Below are 19750 nucleotides of genomic sequence, written 5' to 3' on the forward strand. Positions count from 1 at the left end.
AGTCTCATTGTTCTTTTTTCGATATTTTCATCTTCAAAAGTACCCACTTTCTTTAAAATGCGTCGTTCCTTCTATGCGTCTTCAACAGAAAACGTAAGTCTCTCATACTTTCGGTTGTCATAATGTTTGGGTCACTCACTAAAACCGAAGGGCCTTCCTCATCTCTTTGTATACACTTTGGCTCGTTGCCAGGGCACGAAAACTGACCAACGTCTGTGTTTTTTCGAATGTATACAATTTTCTGAAATGATTTATTCTGGCACCTTTGATAAAGCTGTTAGGAAAAAAGCAAATAAACGCTTGTTGATTCCTTTTATAATTGTTTTTAATTTTAAAAAGTTTTAAAATTAAATTGGTAACAGTGAACTTTAAGAATTGCATATATTTTTGCATGCATTTCTTGCTGAAATTTTATTTTAAAATTTCATTTTACAAAGTTCCCAAATCAAGCTGTTATCTTCATACTTTGTAAGTGTGGATCAGGGAAAAACTTAAAACTTGGGTGTTTGAAAAGGTGTTTTTGAACAAACTTTTTTTCTGAATCCCAGTTCATTAAGATCAACCCCTAGAATTGTTCCTTTGATTTTGTTCTTTCGACTTTGGAGCAGTCCAGGTGTTTCCAGGAAAATCTCACATCCTAGTTTACGCAAAAAGTAATTTGAACCCACGATCAATCATACGATGATTAGAAAGTTGCGTACGAGCACGTAGTCTCTGGATTAAAAAATAAATCATATTAGAAACCTTCTGTTGACAAATTTATTTATCCATTGCTGGATATCTAGATACAGTATATTCAAATGAAAACCAATTTGGCTCAGGTTAGTGTCATATAACGCTTTGAAATTTTTACAGGGTAAAACATTTTGTTGTTCTCGTTTCCGATGTCATAAAACATAAAATAAATAAAAAAGATTATAGTACTTTGACGTTGCATCAAAGGTTATTCGTTCTCTCTTTTATATCGATTGAAAAATGAGTAGTGTGAAATCTTGTGTAATAAATGATGATTCATTGAGTCGAGGTCACAGCAATGCGATAGAAATATCCCTAAAATTTGAAATTTAACCTTTTTTTAGATTTAAATAAAAATGTCTAGATCTTTTACTGAATGCATGGTTATCTTTAAACTGGAAAAATGTTTACATTTCGTTGGGAACGTTACCATGTATTTCAAAAAGTCGCTCTCAAATAATTTACATATTATTGTTGGTTATCTTTTACTTTTTTGACATTTTTTAGTGTTAAGCCTAAAAAACTTTTTTTGAACTCTTTTAAAAATTTTCAAATTTGTTCTATCAAAACTATCAATATCAAGTCTTTTTGCTGCAGTTTACTCTCATCTGCTCTCAAATATAGTGAAATTACTTAGCTTTCGATTTAGCCTTTTTCCTTTCATTCACAGGCTACACAAGTTTTCTGACAAGTAGCCACATTCTGGGCACTTGATTATGTTCCAATCATATTCGAATATTTACATTTTGCCCAAATTTTATTTATTATGACTTTCAGACCCCAATGATGATGACCCAAGCAAGGGTGCTCTCAACTGGAACAACAGATAATGGAACCATACGATATGATGGTAAGTAATTGATATTACTTACTTTCTGTTATCATTGATAAGATATGTTTCAGAAGTTCCTGGTACTTTTTTGGTTCCTCCTTCGAAAGTTTTTTTTTTATCGGAGATCATTTTAACAACTTTTTCTTCCCTTACAATAATTTTGACCCCAAAAATTTGAACTTCCTTCATTTTAAAATTCTTCTAATATTTGCTAGCCGTTCTCTATCGTTCTCACCGTTAAATCAATCTAAATCAAATAATAGACACTTATTATCTCTAGATCACTCATCAATTTCTATTCTGTCTTTTCCTTTGATTTTCTGATCATTTTTTGTTGAAAAATCTATTATAAGAATTTTTGTTGCAAGAAGAATAACTTTTTTCCCTTGAGTTCTGATCCTCGTAGTCAGGAAGCTCAGACAGTTTTTTCCAGAAAATGCTCAAAAATCATTGGCAAACATAATGACTATCATTATTTATTACAGAAGTCGACGAAACAAAAAGGTGGTTCAATCGTAGATTCTGTTTTCTGACCGTAATTGGAATTGCTGTATTACTTCTTGCAATGGTTGTAATTGTCGTAATTGTACTTCTTTTGACACAATTGAAGGCGGCTAATTCAAATGCTCAAAATGCTATGAGTTCTTCTAAAGTTCAATTGGAGGAATTGACTAGGGTGAGTAATAATTCTCAATAAATGAAATGTTCAATATTCAAATAATATTCTCATGAGTTTCCTTTTTTGATTGATTTTTTTTCACAAGAGCTTAAAAGTGAATTAGATTTTTTTAAAATAATATTTCTTGCAAAAATCTCAAATTTTGCTAACTTGTCTTTGCCGAATCATTTTTTTCAGCGAGGTTTTTTTCAGCGAGCCCAAAGGCACGAACTTAAATGTGAAACTTTAACTGAGTTCAGCACGTTTTTTTTTGCATTTTTTCTATGAATTTGTAAACCGCCAAACTTAAAAAATTTTAAGAGTTTTCATTATGAAATTTATCATTTTGGTATTATTTAAAAATTAAAAAACAGTATTATTTTAAAATTTCGCTAGTCCACCTGTAACGACAATAAAAAAACAATTAAACTAAACTTCATCTCAGAAACTATCACAGCCATTAGAACAGCTTGGACCAACACTTGAGCGATTATCAAACATGCCCGGATTCCCGATGGGACCATCTCCAACCACTCAAACTCCTCCAGGAGTCCCTCCTATAAGTCCCATTGTGACTGGTCCAAATACTACTCCTGAATCTCCAAGACGATCCCCAAAGGCTAGATACGAGTGGAAAGGCTGCCAAAATTTGGGAAAATGTGAACTTTCTGGGTTAGTAATTCTAACAGCATTGAGTTTATTTACTACAATTTTTTCTGTAATTTCAGATACACCAAGCCTCCTCTTGTAATTTTAAGTCTGGATGGTTTTGCGCGAGAATACGTGGATAGAAATATAGTTCAAACTTTAAATCATATTGCTGATTGTGGAGTGAAAGCTGACAAAGTTTACCCTTCATATCCATCTAAAACATTTCCGAATCACTATTCAATTGTGACGGGACTTTGGCCTGAATCTCACGGAATAACTGATAACAGCGTTTTTGATCCAACTATTTCACCAGTTTTGGAGTCTATGAAAAGTACAAAATATGAAAAGTTTTTTGAAGGTGAACCGGTGAGTTTAAACTTATTAGAAATTATATTTACATGTAAAATGTCTTTACTAAATATTGTTTTGTTTGTAAATCGAATTTTTTTCATTTAGATCTGGTCAGTATACAAACGTAAAACTGGGAAGAAAGCCAATTGTTTGTTTTGGGTGGGATGTGCGTATAACAATAGTGGATATGCACCTGATGTTGCACCTGCTTATAATCAAGAACTTCCCTTCAGAAATCGAATTGATACAGTTGTTGAATGGTTGAAGCTTCCAGTTGATGAACGTCCTGGACTGATAACTGCTTATCTTCATGAACCAGATAATGCTGGGCATTATCAAGTTGATGAAGAAGATGTTGATGAAAAACTTGCAGAAATTGATGAAAATTTGGATTATTTAATGAGCAGACTTAGTGAAGAAAAACTTCTCGAGTGTATTAATTTTGCAATACTTTCGGATCATGGTGAGACTACAAAAATTCACATTTCAATATCATATTATTTTAATTTAGGAATGCAATTGATTGATAAAACATACTATTTTCAAGATTATCTCGATTTAAAAGGTCTTATCACTGCAAAGGGAGTTGTTGGCAGAGTTTATATTAATGATACCAGTTAGTTTTAAAACCTCACAAAAGTGCATTAAAACAATTATTTTAGCTATTTCCGTAAATGACGTGGTGGACAAGTTTCGGTGTAAAATTGACACCGTTAAAACAAATACAAGATCAGATGTTCCAACAAGAAAACATTATTCAAGGGATCCGAGGGTTGGGGAAGTTTTATTAGAAGGAAGGGCTGGAGTTACTTTTTACAAGTTTGTTTTTTTTTCTAAAAAAAATTTGAATCCGAAACAATATTTTTTGACTGAATTTTTGGAGGAATTTTAATACGAAATCAATGTTCAAACGTTTCTGAACAGTACATTTCATTTTACAATCTATATACATAGTTAAGGGTGGAATATTTTGAGAAGGAAATGAGCTTTAAAACAACCCAATATTTGAAATTAAAAATGACACAAAAAATGTCTACGAAATAGAAACCAATTTAGAAAAATCCAACTATTATCAATTTTATTTTGGAATTCAATTTCAGAAGTAAAGCTGACGATTATGAACTATCCGGAGACCATGGATACGATTATTTCAATCCAAAAATGCATACAATTTTCTATGCACGAGGACCATCATTTAAACAAAACACAACTATCAGTCCTTATCAAAATATTCAATATATGAATCTTTGGATGAATCTTCTTGGAATTGAAGGTGCTGTTGAAACAAATGGAACTATTGGATTTTTTGACAACATACTCACGAATCCACCGAGAAGAGACAATCCAACTAATGTGATTGGGTGAGATAAGATTTTGACTACAAACTAATAAATATTGAAAGTGTTCAGTGAATGTCCAATGATTGCTTTTCCATCGGTTCTTAAGTGTTCTGGAAACGTTTCAGCTGAAACTTTGGTATTTTTATTTTATTTTTCTAATACTGAATTAATTTACATTTAGAACCAACTATCAGTGAAACTTACAAACTGTGCATTCTCCCCAACAAATATTCCATTGTACTCTGACAATCATTGTTTTCAAAACTATTGTGATAATTCTGTCATTGTGTCTCGTAAGGGAAATGATGCTCGGCGAGCAATAATTGAAGTCTTATCAAGAGATGAAGCTTCGAACCCTTCAAATTTCACTTTTCTCAATGCAAAATATCAATCTAATTGTCCGAGCCATATTCCGACGGGAAGTCTAACGATACGTCAAAATTCACGTAAGTTTTTATTTGCAATTTGTTTTCTCTTAAATTCGACTTTCAGAACTCAGCAGTATGGTCGATGAGCGCATCGATGTTCCAAATAACTTTTTATTGAGTGAGTATATTGTCTGTATAATTGTTTCATTCTTTTTTTCAGAAGTACTAGATCCACTACAAGCAAAATCGATGGAATATTTAAACAAATTTGGGAAAATGTACGTAATATCGGGAACTGCAACGGATATTAATCATGACGGAATTGCTGATTCAAATGGGTTAGTTATTCCAAGTTGATGTAAAAAGGTAGTCAAAGCGATAGGTAGAGACGCTTCTCAGTCCCAATTTTAGAGAATGGACTTTTTGGAATTTCTGATTGTGAGGGAACACTCAGAGAAATGAAATTACGATATCTAGTTAGTGTTAACAAAATACAACTAAAAGAAAACTGATAGATTATTGAATATTGAAAAATCAGAGAAATTGAGGGATATAATTTCAGATCAGTCATCACACATATCTATCGAATTATGTTGATCTGCAATTCCACGTGGCTTTTGATGAATCCTCCACTTTGCACAGATTCAGATTCAATGGACACATTATCTTTTATTTTTCCAATAACCGAACAATCAACTATAGATTGCATGGTCAGTCAATTATTTCATTTTTGTTTAATTTCAAAACTAAATTTTAAGAGCTCGGATGACATTCTTCTTGACTACACAGCGACGATTTTTGATGTTGAAAGAATATCTGGTTTCCAATTCGGTATTGGTGCTCTAAGCCAAAATCAGAATACAATTATTAGAAGGAAGATATCTACAAAACTCTGGTAAAATATTATAATGCATAATTTTTGATAATTTGATTTTTTATACTGATATTATTTGTACGGATTTATGAATGTCTTGTCATCAATTTGTTTGAAAAAGTTTAAAATTAGAATAAAATATTTTGGCTCTATTTTTCGACATCGAGTGTTTCATTCACCAATTCCAGTTTTTCGTAATTTTGAAAAGATCAAGTTTTAGATATCGAAAGGATACAATGTGTCGGACAAAGCTTTGTTGGATTTTTCGGAACCTGTTCGACTTTCTCCATCTCCAAAAAGAAGCCAGAAAAAGAAGAATAGCCAAAAGTATGACACAAAAAACATTGAAACTTTGAAAAAAATCGAATTGTTGATTGTACAACTTTCTATAATCTATTTCAAAAACTCTCACTGAAATGGACAATAAATTACAACTTCGTATTGGCATGTTGGCTGAAAAATTAATTTCTGTTTCACGAATTGTATTATATTTGGAAAAATATTGTTTCCAATTAATGGAATTTTTCTTAAAAATGAATTTGTTTTTCAAGTAAAACGCATCAGAACATTGTCCATTTATTGACGCCATTTTGATAATTTGCTTCTTATATATAAGAAGCAAATTATAATTATCATGAACTTCGGAGAACATCTAACGTTGCAGGATGAACGAAATTTTTTCAATTTTTAAAAAAATAATTTGTTTTTCAAGTGAAAATTTGAAAAAAAAATTGAACTGTACAAAAACTTGTTGTGTATTCTTACTGCACAATGAGCATTTTTATGTATCAATTTTCAGTATCATCCTCTTGGAAATGTTGAAAAAGGATACTGAATGCCTACCTCACTCCACTTGTTTCATATCGGGTCATTCAATCTTTGCAGGATTTCACGGTGACACTGCACTGAATTTTAAAATGGATCCAATTTCTGAAGTACTCAATCCGGTTAAAAAATAATCTGAAGATCTCAACGGCTACAAAAAGCACTGTTCCTTTGAAGCGGTTTCATTTTTTCGGCATCGAATGATTTCAAAAAATGCTCACGAATATAAACTTCTACTTGAAAATCCGGAAGATAAAAACTTGAAAAATACTTTAATTGCTAGAATGCCAGAAAGAAAGACATATGTTGTTATAGTATTGTTGTGTTTTTTCTATCTATTTTATGGATCAAATATTTCAAAAGAATGGAAAATATAAGATTCAGTAAAAGATTCAAAAGATATTGAGGTTGAAATAATTACTCCTAAAATAGTTTCGAAATATTTATTGACGAAAGAAACAAAACGATTAACTCAAAAACTTCCAGTATCACATGTTTTTGTGGCATCTGCTTACTATTATCCTACATCAAAATCGTAAGTTTTTTTCTTTTTTTAATACATTCATATCCACTGCAATTTTTTTCAGGCTTGGCAGTAATGCAATTGCATTGAATATTGTCATTGACTCAATAAATTTTGACACAAATCACTATAAATATAATTTTGTTGGATCGAATGAAACTTATTCGAAATCTGGAATTGCCATTTCTCAAACGTAAGCATTTTCATGTCAATTATTACAGAGGAAGGTCGAGTATAAAAGTTTTCCGAGTATTCGAAAGTTAAGGAAGCATGTCATTGAAAGCCATATATCTTCAGGGAACCAAATAAAAAATGCCGATATGCTCCAGCTGTGGCAAGGGGAAACAGCGTTCCCAATTTGACAAAATTGGAATTGGAATCAAATGGGACTAAAGTTGAGGTGAGTTAAAAAAAACAAACTTCAAATGATTTCTTTATTACGTTTTTAGATTCCATTTAAAATGGCTCGTTACTCTGCACCAAAGCCTGTTGTAATTTGTATATCTCCACAGTTTGTAGCTGAACAATGGCAAATTTTCTTGATGCATGTTCATACAGCACACAGGTAGCTATGAAATGTTTTCAAATTTTTATTTAATTTTTTCATTTTTTACTATAGATTTGGAGCTCACATGCATATTTATGTCATTTCAATTGTGAATGCATATTACGATTTGATGAAAGAATACGAACGTCAAGGATACATTACAATGGATATGTGGCTCAAAATGAAGTTTGATGAACCAGGGTCACCTTACTTTGAACCAAATTTGAATACGGGGTTGAGAAATCAAGCAGGAGCTTTATCGGATTGCTTATTACAATACAAGGTATTTTATAAAAAATCGCAAAATAATATAAATTTTATATTCGATTAAACAAATTTTCAAGAATTCTAGGAAGCAGCTAAATATATTGCATTTTTTGACTTGGATGATATTCTATTTCCATTGAATTACCCAACGTATTTGGAAGAATTCAATGCAGAATGGGCTAAACAACCAAATACAACTTCTTTGGTATATGGTAGAAGGGAACATGAATTTGTGAAAGGTACGTTTAAGAACTTTTACATAACTAAGAAAAAAAATAATTGCAGCTGAAACGTTATCCGATTTCAATTTCTATGAATTGGTATCGAGTTTAAAATCATCTCTTGTCAAAGCAGGAAAAGTAATTGTAAAACCAGAATTGCACAATTCCAAAACCCAACAACGAGGTAAGTGCCGAATGTTAACACATATATAACCTTAAGCTAGAAAAAGATTAAACTTTTCGATCTGAAATTTTTAATTTTTCAGAAACAATGTAAAATTCCCACATCTTGTTCATGTTCAACGTCCAGTTCAAAAACATGGAAACAATGGAATTAAGAATTTATGGAAATTTCATTTTTCTGAATTTAATGAGACAATTCACAAAGAAGACGTTAAAGCAATTGATGCTGATATTCAAAGAATGAAAAATCTCCCAACTATTTCAGATATTGGTAAACTTCTTCCAAATATTGATTTCTATTTCCCAATTATATTCAAATGCTACTTGAAACAGTTTTATGGACGTGAAATAACAGAATGCCCTAATGCTGAGAAATGTGTACTTCCACAGAGATCTGATTACAAGTGTATGCATACAGATGCCGAATATGTGTCTGGTCCTTCAACAAAACCGCTAACTTTTCATTACTTTAAGAATCCTTTCTGGTCTTCTGATTACGGGTGTTATCAATAAATTTTCATGTAATGTTTTTTTTTAATTCTGTGAAATCTTGAACCTTTCGTGGTTTTTAGGAAAACAACTGTAAATTACTAAATTCTTAAAAAATTGTATCAAGCAATTTTCTCTGGATATACAAAAGTGTGTAATTGGTGTGTGACGTCATTTGCGAAATAGAATGCATGTCAAGAATGGGAGCATTGAACGCTTTGAATCATCCACAATATAAGTATGGAAGTTCCTGGTTTTTGGGTGTGTTTCTCTTTTTTGGTAGTTAAATTCATGTATAAGAAAATTTGTAGAATATGCAAAGTTTCCATTTTTGCCATTTCGACGTACTTTTATGAGGCATTTTTTAAAATTAGACTTCTTCAGTTCATGTTAAATCAAATATTGGACATTTTCAAAATTTACCAGTGCAATCGGATTTGAATGGCATGCGTTGGAAAAAAAAAAAGTACAGTGACAAAACATTCAAACTGTTTTTGGTTTCCCTCGCTGTTTCCGTTTGCTTTTTCTCTCTCTTTTTACTGTCGGTTATTCATGTCCGGTCGAGAGAAAAATGTAAAACACATATTTCAAAGTTTGGCTGAAAATGTTTTTCAATAGCAACTGAAAACATTATTCCATATTTCGATCGGCCATGAGCAACCGTGTTGTAGATGTGAACTCCAAAAAAACAGGAACGTCATGGAAGAAAAAGTTAATGAAGTAGGTATATTTTTAAAAGAATTCCTGAACACCCATTTATTTCATTTTCGATCTAGTTCTTATCATTTGATTGATTACATACACTTTTCTCGGAAAGCTTTTCTTTTCATCCTTTTGCTTTGCTTTTCAGTTTCGTTTTCCTTTACATTAATAATTAAAAGTTTCTATAAAAAACTACTATTTTTCCTAAATTTTGTTATTTATGTATAAGCCATATAGAGGACGTCTTTCAGGAAACCTTGCTCAGCCTTCTTTTGTACTTTGGTCGGGGCGAATTTATATTTTAACAAAACTTACTATTAGTTATCTAAAATTAGTAAGTTTTGTTAAAATATATGTTTAACTTTTCTAAATCATATAAAATGTTAAGATTATCAAACTTTTCTTATAAGTTTTTTTTTCAGGATAGTTATTTGGAGCCTAGCCATGTTATCGTTTATTGCTGGATTAGTGTTATTGGGACTTGTTGCAGCAGCCACTATTGTTAGTTTTTTTTTCAATAAATTATGAAGACTTTTATCCAGAGTTGGTTATTTTTCCCCGTTTGAATTTTTTATTTTCAGAGCGGATCAAAAAATTTGCCAACTGCAGAATACAAGTGGGCCGGGTGTGAAAATCTTGGGAAATGTCAAATTGACGGATTTTCGACCCCGCCTCTAGTCATATTAAGTTTTGATGGATTTGCGAAAGAATATTTAGAAAGAAGAATAGTAAAATCGTTGGAATTGATAGCAGAATGTGGAGTGAAAGCCGATAGGGTATATCCATCATTTCCATCAAAAACTTTTCCAAATCATTACACAATGGTAACTGGTTTATATCCTGAATCACATGGAATCAGTGAGTTAAAAATTCATTTAAAATCAAATAGCTTCTTCCAGCTGACAATTACGTGTTTGATCCTAATTTGTACCCAGAACTACTCGCTATGAGAAAACATGAAGCCAAAGAGTTTTATCAAGCTGAGCCCGTATGTTTTTATTCTTTAAATATCCCTTCAAAATTTCTGAGTTTTAGATTTGGTCGGCATACAAAAGATTAACTGGAAACCGTGTTCATTGCCTTTTCTGGGTCGGGTGTTATTATAATATTACGGGGTATATGCCAGATGTATCTCCTGATTATAATCAAGAGTTACCATTAAAAGAAAGAATTGATACAGTTTGTTCGTCACGATTTTCGAGTAACTTTCTAAACTTTCAGTTAATTGGATGGCTCAAACTCCCAGAAACTGAACGCCCTGCACTTATAACTGCTTATCTTCACGAACCAGATCAAGCTGGCCACATGCAGAAAAATGTATTCAAGTCACTTTAAAAATACAACCCTACAAATTCAGGTCAATCAAGAGCTTGAAGAAGTAAATAATTATATTGATATTCTGATGAAAGCTTTACATGACGAAAATCTACTTGAATGTGTAAATTTAGTTATTGTATCTGATCATGGAATGCAAGCTTTGAATAATTCAATCGAAGTTGAAACAATTGTAAATATGGATGGATTAGTTTTATCAAAAGGCGTTGTTGCAAGAATACATCTAAATGAAACCGGTTAGTAAACAGTTCATAGAACATTTATCTTTGAAGATTTTTTTCAGATAGATCAATAGATGAAGTAGCTGGCGAAATAAGATGTAAAATTGATGGAGTAAAAGTGAATACAATTAATGACATACCTTTACGGAAGCATTACTCAAAATCAAAACGTGTTGGCGATATTATTATTGAAGGGAAACCAGGAACTTCGTTTTACAAGTACATAGATAATTTGAGAAAAAAAATTTAAAAAAAAACGCTTTTTTAGAAGTGAAACCAACCTAGGAGACCATGGATACGACTATCATAATGAAAATATGCATACTGTAATGTTTGCCCGCGGACCATCTTTTCTACAAAATGTCACAGTTCCTTCGTTTCAAAATGTTCAATATATGAATTTGTGGCTCTATTTGCTTGGTTTAGAAGGAACAGTGGACAATAATGGCACAATTGGATTTTTCGATAGCATTTTGAAAAACCCACCAATTAGAGAAAATAAATGGGATTCTATGGAGTAAGTTTTTGAAAGAATGTTTTTTTTATGAGATTTAATGTTGAGATTTCTTATTAACTTCAGGGAATGTCTAAATTTTGGATCAGCAGAAGTTCTTCAGTGTGATAAAGCCGAGGGGCACGATTTGGTAAGATCAATTTTCAAACTGTAACTTTAAAATCCCAAAGTTCAGAAGAAGCTTTCTCTTCATTTGGAAAATTGCAAAGAACACCAAAATCTCCCGATTTACTCGAAAAATAACTGCTTTCAAAGTTATTGTGAGAATTCACTTATCATTCATAAAAATCGTCAAGGTAACTATTTTTTGTTTAAGTTGTTGTTGTTTTTTTTTCTAAAAGTTTAAGATGTTCGCAAGGGTGTGATCGAATCTTTAACATTCAGCTTCTCCAGAAACCAGAGTGTTTTTGAAAATTCATTTAGTTTTGTAAACACTAAATATTCAATTGAATGTCCTAAACTTGACACCAAAGATAATTTCTTCACTGCTGGATCAGAAGGTGTGTTAACTGTTGATACTGTGCAAAAAAAACTTCGAAATTGTTTTAGCAATTAGTAAACTAGCCAATGCTCAATACAAATTCCCATCTTCTTTTATGAAAAGTGAGTTAATTTCCAGTTTACTTTCTTTGAAAGATGAAACCATCAAGTTTGTAGATATTTGGGTGCCTCTTTCAATAAAAACAGATGAATACCTAAAACATTATGGAAAACTATTTGTACTATCTGGACTAGCGGTTGATAGAAATTTAGATGGAATAGCGGACGATGAAGAATCAAAGTACCTACAATTAAAACCTATTGAATTTTAATTTTTCATTTTAGAGAGCCAACTCATTTCTACCGTATTCTGATTACATGTACCGGAAATTGGCTGTCTACAAATCCACCATTATGCAAAAAGTATAGTGACACGAAAGCACTAGCTTTCGTTTTTCCTATTTTGAACAAAAAAACAACAATGGATTGTATGGTAGGTCACTAATAAATATTTGGTTTCATAATCAAGTTAAAATTCTGAAACAGGATTCTGATGCCATTCTTCTTGATTACACATCAACTATCGAAGATGTAGAAAACATTGCTAGTTTTCAATTTCAAATTGGAGCATTAAGTCACCAACAAAACGTGTATCTTCGCAGAAATATAACAACATCACTTTGGTAAACGAGTTCCATATCAGATTATTTTCATTGTTCAATAAAAATATTAATATTACAATATTACGAAACATTTTGTCTCCGTAAAGAATGTGAAAAATCGACTTCTTCACCATCAGATTCAACTTCTTCTTTCTTTTTCTTTGTCACTCTTTCCATTCTCATTTCATCACATACTTTATCCAATGTGGATGTCTCTACGAAAGTTTCCAAATCAACATTTGGTACTTTCTTTTGTAATCCTGTAATTGCTCTGTACGCAGGTTTCCAATTCTTCCGAGAGGCATGATCTTCAATTATAAGAGCAAAAAGTCGTGTACACGGGACAATATCATCATCAATTGATTCTTCTGCAAGAGTTGTTAATTGACGCATTCCATCCGCTGCATCGTTTTTCATTACTCTAAATTAATTTTTCAGCCCAATTCTTGAATTTTTTACTCACTCTAAAACACTCTGCAGTTTCCTCAGTTGAACTACATATTTTTTCAAATCCTCTTTCAATGCATCAAGTCCAGTCGTGGACATATTTTTTTGTTCTGCTTCCAGAACACAAACTGCCGCCATTTCCAAAGCTCCCATCGATTTATCAAGAGTTCTCAAATGTTCGGCTTCAATCTAAAAATAAACAAATAACATGTCAAACACTAAGAACCTCATACAATTGCAACTGATTTGTAGAAATTTCCAAGATGTTCAAAAGATTGTGATTTTGTATAAAATGTTTCGATATCTTTCATTGTCTGCTGATTATCTTGCCAATCAGTCGTTTGTAAGAAATTGGCTGCCAGAATGTAGATCTCCTTGTTTCGAGCAGTGTTTGCAAAAAATCGAATTTTTTGAATGTCTCCGGATTTGAGAAGAGCTCTCATTGCCTGAAATGGAAACTGAGCATTATATAAATTATACCAACATACAGATAGTTTGTCTCCTGCTTGTGTAAACTTCTTTGCTGCTGCTGAGTAGGCACCTTGTTGAAGACAAAGCTCCGCCACTGTTTCAAGAACTTGTTTTCTTTCTTGTACATTTGGCATGTCATCTTCAAAATGTGTAAATTTTACATGAATCTCAAAAGAAAACACGAACCTTTTGTTGGAGTCATAAGTTCTGCAAATTTATCACTGACTCTCACATTCCTATTTTTGCATAATTGTACGGCTCCAGAAAACTCTTTTGCTAGGCACAAAAAGTTAACTGCCTTCTCGTAGTTTTGATTATTTTCAAAGAATTCAGCAGCTCTTCTCAATATTTTTGGATCTGTTCCTGCATCCAAATCCTTGGTAATTAAATCCAGAGCGCTGAACTGTTCAGTACGAAATGCCAAATCAAGAGCTCTTCCAATCATTCCAGCTTTATGATACAGCATTACAGCTTTGTGTGCATATCCAGGAAGATCTTCGTAGTATCTTGCAGCGCTTACAAGTTCAGATCCACCCGCCATCAAGCATAAATTAGCAAGCCTATCTTTCATGTCATGCTCTTTTGCGAGACGTATTGCAGATGACAGCGCTCGTGCCTTTGTGAAGAATTTCACAGCTTTCACTACGTCACCATCATTTTCATACATTCTTCCAATTAGATAACACGCTGCTTTATCTTTTGATTCTTCGGCAAGCCGAGCAGCCTCATCGGTTTTGCCTTGAATACACTTTACACGAACCATGCAGTAATAATCTTTTGCAGAAGAGTAGAAGCTTATTGCACCCTCCAATTCTCCAACACTTTCCAAGTAGGCTCCCCACCAACTATACAATGATCTGAATTTTTGTGAATTAATATTTTTTAGAATTTTTGAATAAACTCGCTCTTCACGTTTTCTACGAACATATTGTTCTATTTGTTTTGGATAGTCTTTGAGCATTCGGAAAACTTCAAAAGCATGAACTCCTGCTTTTTCGTAACTGAAAATATATTTTTTGTTATCATTCAAAACTACAAATAAACCAACTTCTCAATAGCAGCTTCAATACTTGCTTGATCTCTTCTTGCTTCCAAATACTTTGCATAGTTGTAATGAGTATTTCTCAAATGAATACGATCCTTTGTTTCAGCAATTTCAAAAGCTGATGACCACATATTTTGAGACTGATAAAGCTTGTTCATCAAATCATATCTTTCATTTTGTGCATAGATAATCAATGCTTCCTCCAGCATACTCAATTCAATTGCCAAAGCTGCACACTTCATTGAATCATTCTCCCCATTTTGTTGAGATCTCCGCACCGCCCGGGCTCCTCTCACATTTTTCATATGTCCCAGACAAACCATTGCAACATCTAGTCGACGTGTTTTAATACTCATTGATGCCATATGATCCCATACACTATCGCTTAAAAATCATAATCACAAATAGAGTTTCTTGAGTTAACAACGGACCTTTTTATGAATTGAATTGCTTTAAATGCAGCGTCCATGCTACCAATCGTCAGGTAAAATGAGAAATCCATCATGGCTTTTCTAGTTGATTCGTCACAATTTTCGTTTCCTGAAATAAATGTATTTTTATAACTTGCAACTGGGTCCTTTCATACCTAAAAACTCTCGAAGACATTTAGCCACGAGAGTTTTTCCAATAGTTCTCTCATCTCGATTGTCTTCCTCATCCCATCCAGATTTCCGAACAAAATAAAAATTTGGAACAGAGACTGAAACAAGTTTTCCACAATGCAGATTTTTTTGCTGCATTCCTTGAAGTTGTATTCCATGTTCAGAAGTTACAAATGCTGTTAAAACTCTTTGATCGGTCTGAAAACAAGATGGAAGTTTTCTAAGTTTTTTTAAACAATTGACCTGGTTAAAAATGTGTTATATTGTTTTGAAAATTCTACATTTGTCCAGATTGAAGTAACTTACTGATTCAGGTTCAACATGTATGCATTCAACTACAAGATATCTTGCATCATTCTCATCCCATTCAAAAGCTCCAGGACGATGGTTCATCATTTGAAATCTTGATTGTTCTCTTGCCATTTTCCGTGCAGCTGCTGTAACAGGTCTTCCACTGCTTGTATGAGCAAGTTCTGCTTGGGTTTCATATTCTTGCGTATCTGTCATTCCACGATCAAACGAGAAATAAGAAACTGCATCGAGTTCGGCGTCGTAGACAAGTAGGCGTTCAGCAACTGTCGACACGTCCTGAAAAATTTTAAGCTCCTGCATTATTTGCAACAAAACAACTACCTCTAAATAAGATACAGCGACTTTATTTCCAGTATGATTGATTCGGATTGTATGAAATTTATAAAAATTCTTCACATTTTCGATAATGTATTTCGAATTGTGTTCTTGTTGGGCATCTCTGAAAGTTTAATATCAATAAATCAATAGCTTCTAGTAAATTTTTGTACTTTGCGCTTAAGTTATAAATTCGAATGAATCCATTTGTAGTAGCAACTGCCATCCAACATCGATTCACTTCAAGTATTTCCGGATCACCTTCAATTTCCGGTAAGGAAATTTCTTGTCGAAGAGTTCCTTGAAGAGTCCTCGCAAATATTTTGTCTTTTTCGATGCAATACAAGTTTTGATTCACAATTGCAACAGAAGTTGTGTTACAAGAAAATGATGTGCATTGGATAGTTGCAAGAGATGTTTGTACGTCATAAGTGACTACCTGCAAATTTTTATTAAACCGGTGATTCAGAATATCTGTTGAATACCGTATCTTCATTCCAAACAACAAGTTGCTTCTCTCCGAGACAAATTCCTTTTGCAGAAGGAATAGACAACTTCAAATCTTGAGAGACTCCACTTGTCGCATGTAAAAGAGTGAAACTATTTGAACTGGTCTGAATTGCCGCCATTTTTCCACGCATTTTTACTGTCAATGAGTTTTCTCCAATTAAGACAAGATCTTCTTCAGTTATTAAAGCAGCTGTGCTCAGTATCGGACTCCAACGAATTAATGAAACCTTAAATAAGCTCTCTTAAAATTAGACGTTTAGGTTATCATAATAATTGCATTTTAAGTATACCTTAATGTAAGTTAAAAAATTATAGTGTTGTAGTTCCGGTTAGAGGCATTGGCAGCACTCAGCAAAAAATCAAAAGTATGGAGTTAAAAAATTCACACTAAAACACATAGACTACCATATCAAACATCAAAAAACAAATTAATTTTGTGAGGTTGAGTGAATTGGCTATAACTATGTTGACAAATGAAGTTTGAATGACAACTAGCAAAATAAACGTTCTCAACCGAAATAGATGAAAAAATATACACTATTAAAATACTATGTTTTTGTGGAAAACTGAAAAAATTTCCTACTTTGGAAAAAGCTATTTTGTTTTTAGTTCAGTTCTATAAACTCAAAATTTATAAGAAACTCGAATAGGAATAACATTTGGAGGATATTCTCATCTAACATTCTAAAAGGGGATTAGCGTGTCATCTTCACTCACCTGGCTATCGACATGCGTGCTGGGACTCAAATTCCAAGCACTCTCGACATTAGTATCAGTTCGTTTTCGTTTCCATTCAGCAATATTATTGAGACTCGTTGCCGCAGTTATCACACCTGATCAATATTTTCTTTGATTACCTCTATTTCCGGTTTTCTTACCTCTTTTCCCATTAACTGTGACTACATTTATTGTCTCATCTGGTTGAAATCCCTTGTTTACATCTAATGCAATTGTTCCATTCTCCTCTTTTATCAAGTCCCATACTCGAATTTCTTTTTCACCATAACACATCACCAGTATTCCATCATCCAATTCCAAAGAATATTTTTCAGATTTTCCTCCGAGTTTCACTTTTACTCGTTCTGCGCATCGCATTTCAGATGTTCCCTTGGCCAAATGAAAAATGAAGCAATCTCTTGTAAATACAATAATTATCGATATTGTCTCACAGTATCCCATGAATAAGATTTCCGAGTCCAGCTGAAAATTTTTCCAATTTTTTAATTTTAGATTTTTAAACATAATTTGAGTTTTTATTTATGAGTAACCACTAGTCAGATATGTCAAAAATAATAATATTTGGATAAATTTTTAAAAAATTTTCTGTAGTTCTGTTTGTATTTTTGAATAGAATTTTTATATTTACGAGAAAATCAAAATCTTCTTAAACAAATTCTTGATGCCTTTTATCTCTAAAATTATTTTTGGAGCGGTCAAAGTAACTTCTCTACAGCATAGGTGAATCTGGACCACTGTAATGTAAAAGACTGTTGTGAAAAGAGGCGTGAGTCTTTAAAGAGAACAGTATTTCCTACTCGTCGCTTTTTTATTGGAGTTTTCTTACAATTAAATTTTTCCTTTGCCTTCTTGCATTTTGCTTAATAGTAATTAATTGGCATACAGTGCGTGCAACTTCCATAGAAGTAGAATTTATAAATTTTTTTACTAAACATGGAAAATTTTGAAAAATTATAAACTACTGTATTATTTCATCTGCTTGTAAATATTTATTAGGAACCAGAACTCTTCAATACAAAGTTGGCTACATTTGTGCATAGACTAGTAACCTTTATCCTAGCTCACCTTATGAATAGTCCGTTGTCGGTCATTATCCACTCCATAAATGGTACCTGATTTGCCTGCAAATAAGAACTCAGTACCCTTTGGTACAGTACTCTTTTCATCTCTTCTTTCTGCCAGTGACTCTTTTGAACCGAACGGTGACTCATCAACTCCACTGTCATCATCCGTTACAGAAATTTTACTTGGTTTGAATCTTAAATTTTACCATTTTTAATTTCACTCAGATTTATGAATTATATTACTTGTCATAGCTCAATCGTTTACACCATAACGTAATTTGATCGTTCAGCTCAATCTGCATTATATTTGAAGTGGAAATTTCTTCTCCAATTACCATGTAGGAGTATAAATGGACTGATGATGGCTGAAATTAAATAAAATAATTTGTAAGTTTTTTAAATTGATACTCACATTATGCAACGTCATCAAAACAGTTCCGTCGTGGCTCCAATCTACTCCTTGATTTGGAAATGGATATGTTTCGACCACAGTATGAGCTGAAATGAGTTTTCCATTACTAAAACATTATTTATATATATATATATAACTTTTTGTAGTATTAGTTTTTTGAAAATCACTCACAAACATTCCCTCCTTTTGGAATAAAACAAACTCCTCCATCTTTCCATCCTACTACCACGAATTGTTTCTTTGGATGCCATCTTACACAAGAAACTGATCCTGGTTTTGATGGCCCCTTTTCTTGCACAGATCCCTTAAAATTGTTTCAATTATTATCTAATAAACGGGAAGATACGCTCAAGTACATATTTGTTTTAAAGATCTATTGAAAATAACTCAAGGATTTAGCTTTGATCCATGAATAAAACAGATTATAATCTCGTTCGATTGTTCATTTTTCTTACTGAATGATCCGAAAATGCGACATTTGCTTCTCCAGTTGTCTCATCTTGAGTTACAACACAAATCCAACCACAGTGAGGTGCCCATTCAATTAAAAATGGTTTCATTTATGTTAATAATTGAAGAAATCGGGAAGTAAGGACAAAAAGTAAACAACAAAGGGGAGATGCGTGTTTTGGTTGCCATGGAGATTTTGCTCGCGGGGGAAGGCGGAATAGATATTCGAATGGAATTGGAAAGAAAGGGGCAGTATTGAAGAAAAATGTCGATTTAAAACCAGATAAGTGAATTATTAAAATTTCGGGGAAACATCTAGATAAATTCGGAAAAGGGGATGTTTCAAGAAAGAACTTGGGTTTGAACTGACGGGCAAAGGCAAAAAAAAAGACAAAATAAGTACATAATTTTCCTGGGTTCTTATCATGAATAAAGTTCCCCCACAAATGTTGAACATTAAAACATTTAACATAAATCAAAGTTGTATTGGAAATCATTTACCCTACTATGTACATAAGTACAGGGTGGCCCATAATTATGGGGACCGATACTTGCGTCTATAAAATTTGATGCAATCCTTCAAAAAAATTTTAACAGCATAGGTTT

The 19750-nt window shown here is 32.7% G+C and overlaps 3 protein-coding genes and 1 pseudogene across 10 annotated transcripts; 3 read left to right on the forward strand and 1 right to left on the reverse strand.

Moving 5' to 3' along the window:
- Nucleotides 1-6: 6 nt before the first annotated feature.
- enpp-1 lies at nt 7-5960 on the forward strand (the record flags this gene model as incomplete). 4 transcript variants are annotated; one of them, NM_001047620.5, is made up of 15 exons in its annotated part: nt 7-93; nt 1513-1585; nt 2053-2243; nt 2671-2897; nt 2954-3242; nt 3333-3690; nt 3739-3843; nt 3890-4046; nt 4328-4588; nt 4637-4703; nt 4749-5013; nt 5060-5113; nt 5156-5273; nt 5498-5645; nt 5694-5960. In NM_001047620.5, 15 exons carry the CDS (start codon nt 58-60, stop codon nt 5832-5834), a joined length of 2490 nt encoding a protein of 829 aa, NP_001041085.1. The 4 variants fall into 4 exon arrangements, with proteins under 4 accessions (NP_001041085.1, NP_001041086.1, NP_001256405.1 ...); NM_001047621.3 differs by lacking the exon at nt 7-93 and adding an exon at nt 749-821 and having other exon boundaries at nt 5694-5958; NM_001269476.3 differs by lacking the exon at nt 7-93 and having other exon boundaries at nt 1519-1585; nt 5694-5834.
- A 958-nt stretch (nt 5961-6918) lies between these two features.
- C27A7.2 lies at nt 6919-8887 on the forward strand (annotated as a pseudogene). Its single transcript has 9 exons — nt 6919-7169; nt 7222-7350; nt 7455-7557; nt 7607-7722; nt 7777-7987; nt 8057-8210; nt 8257-8376; nt 8459-8585; nt 8641-8887. Coding segments are annotated over exons 1-9 (1458 nt in total).
- A 602-nt stretch (nt 8888-9489) lies between these two features.
- Nucleotides 9490-12858, forward strand: C27A7.3 (the record flags this gene model as incomplete). 4 transcript variants are annotated; one of them, NM_001269477.4, is made up of 16 exons in its annotated part: nt 9490-9584; nt 9989-10067; nt 10148-10424; nt 10466-10554; nt 10602-10745; nt 10788-10883; nt 10924-11137; nt 11185-11341; nt 11391-11639; nt 11703-11766; nt 11812-11932; nt 11984-12136; nt 12186-12239; nt 12294-12417; nt 12462-12609; nt 12663-12858. In NM_001269477.4, the coding sequence occupies 16 exons, from the start codon at nt 9517-9519 to the stop codon at nt 12801-12803; spliced, it is 2178 nt and encodes a 725-aa protein (NP_001256406.1). The 4 variants fall into 4 exon arrangements, with proteins under 4 accessions (NP_001256406.1, NP_001041087.1, NP_001256407.1 ...); NM_001047622.3 differs by having other exon boundaries at nt 9517-9584; nt 12186-12417; nt 12663-12851; NM_001269478.3 differs by lacking the exon at nt 9490-9584 and having other exon boundaries at nt 9983-10067; nt 12663-12850.
- Nucleotides 12809-19272, reverse strand: che-11 (WD_REPEATS_REGION domain-containing protein). Its single transcript, NM_073646.7, has 20 exons — nt 19150-19272; nt 18866-18998; nt 18695-18780; nt 18526-18647; nt 18284-18476; nt 17359-17680; nt 17198-17313; nt 16456-16707; nt 16144-16409; nt 15977-16094; nt 15650-15931; nt 15328-15541; nt 15173-15281; nt 14745-15125; nt 14602-14697; nt 13883-14553; nt 13714-13835; nt 13459-13671; nt 13242-13414; nt 12809-13199 (listed from the first exon to the last, which is right to left on the reverse strand). Exons 1-20 carry the CDS (start codon nt 19252-19254, stop codon nt 12860-12862), a joined length of 4314 nt encoding a protein of 1437 aa, NP_506047.5. The 5' UTR covers nt 19255-19272; the 3' UTR covers nt 12809-12859.
- Between the last annotated feature and the right edge of the window lie 478 nt (nt 19273-19750).

Source organism: Caenorhabditis elegans, chromosome V (genome assembly GCF_000002985.6).
Source record: "Caenorhabditis elegans chromosome V".
Lineage (NCBI taxonomy): Eukaryota > Metazoa > Nematoda > Chromadorea > Rhabditida > Rhabditidae > Caenorhabditis > Caenorhabditis elegans.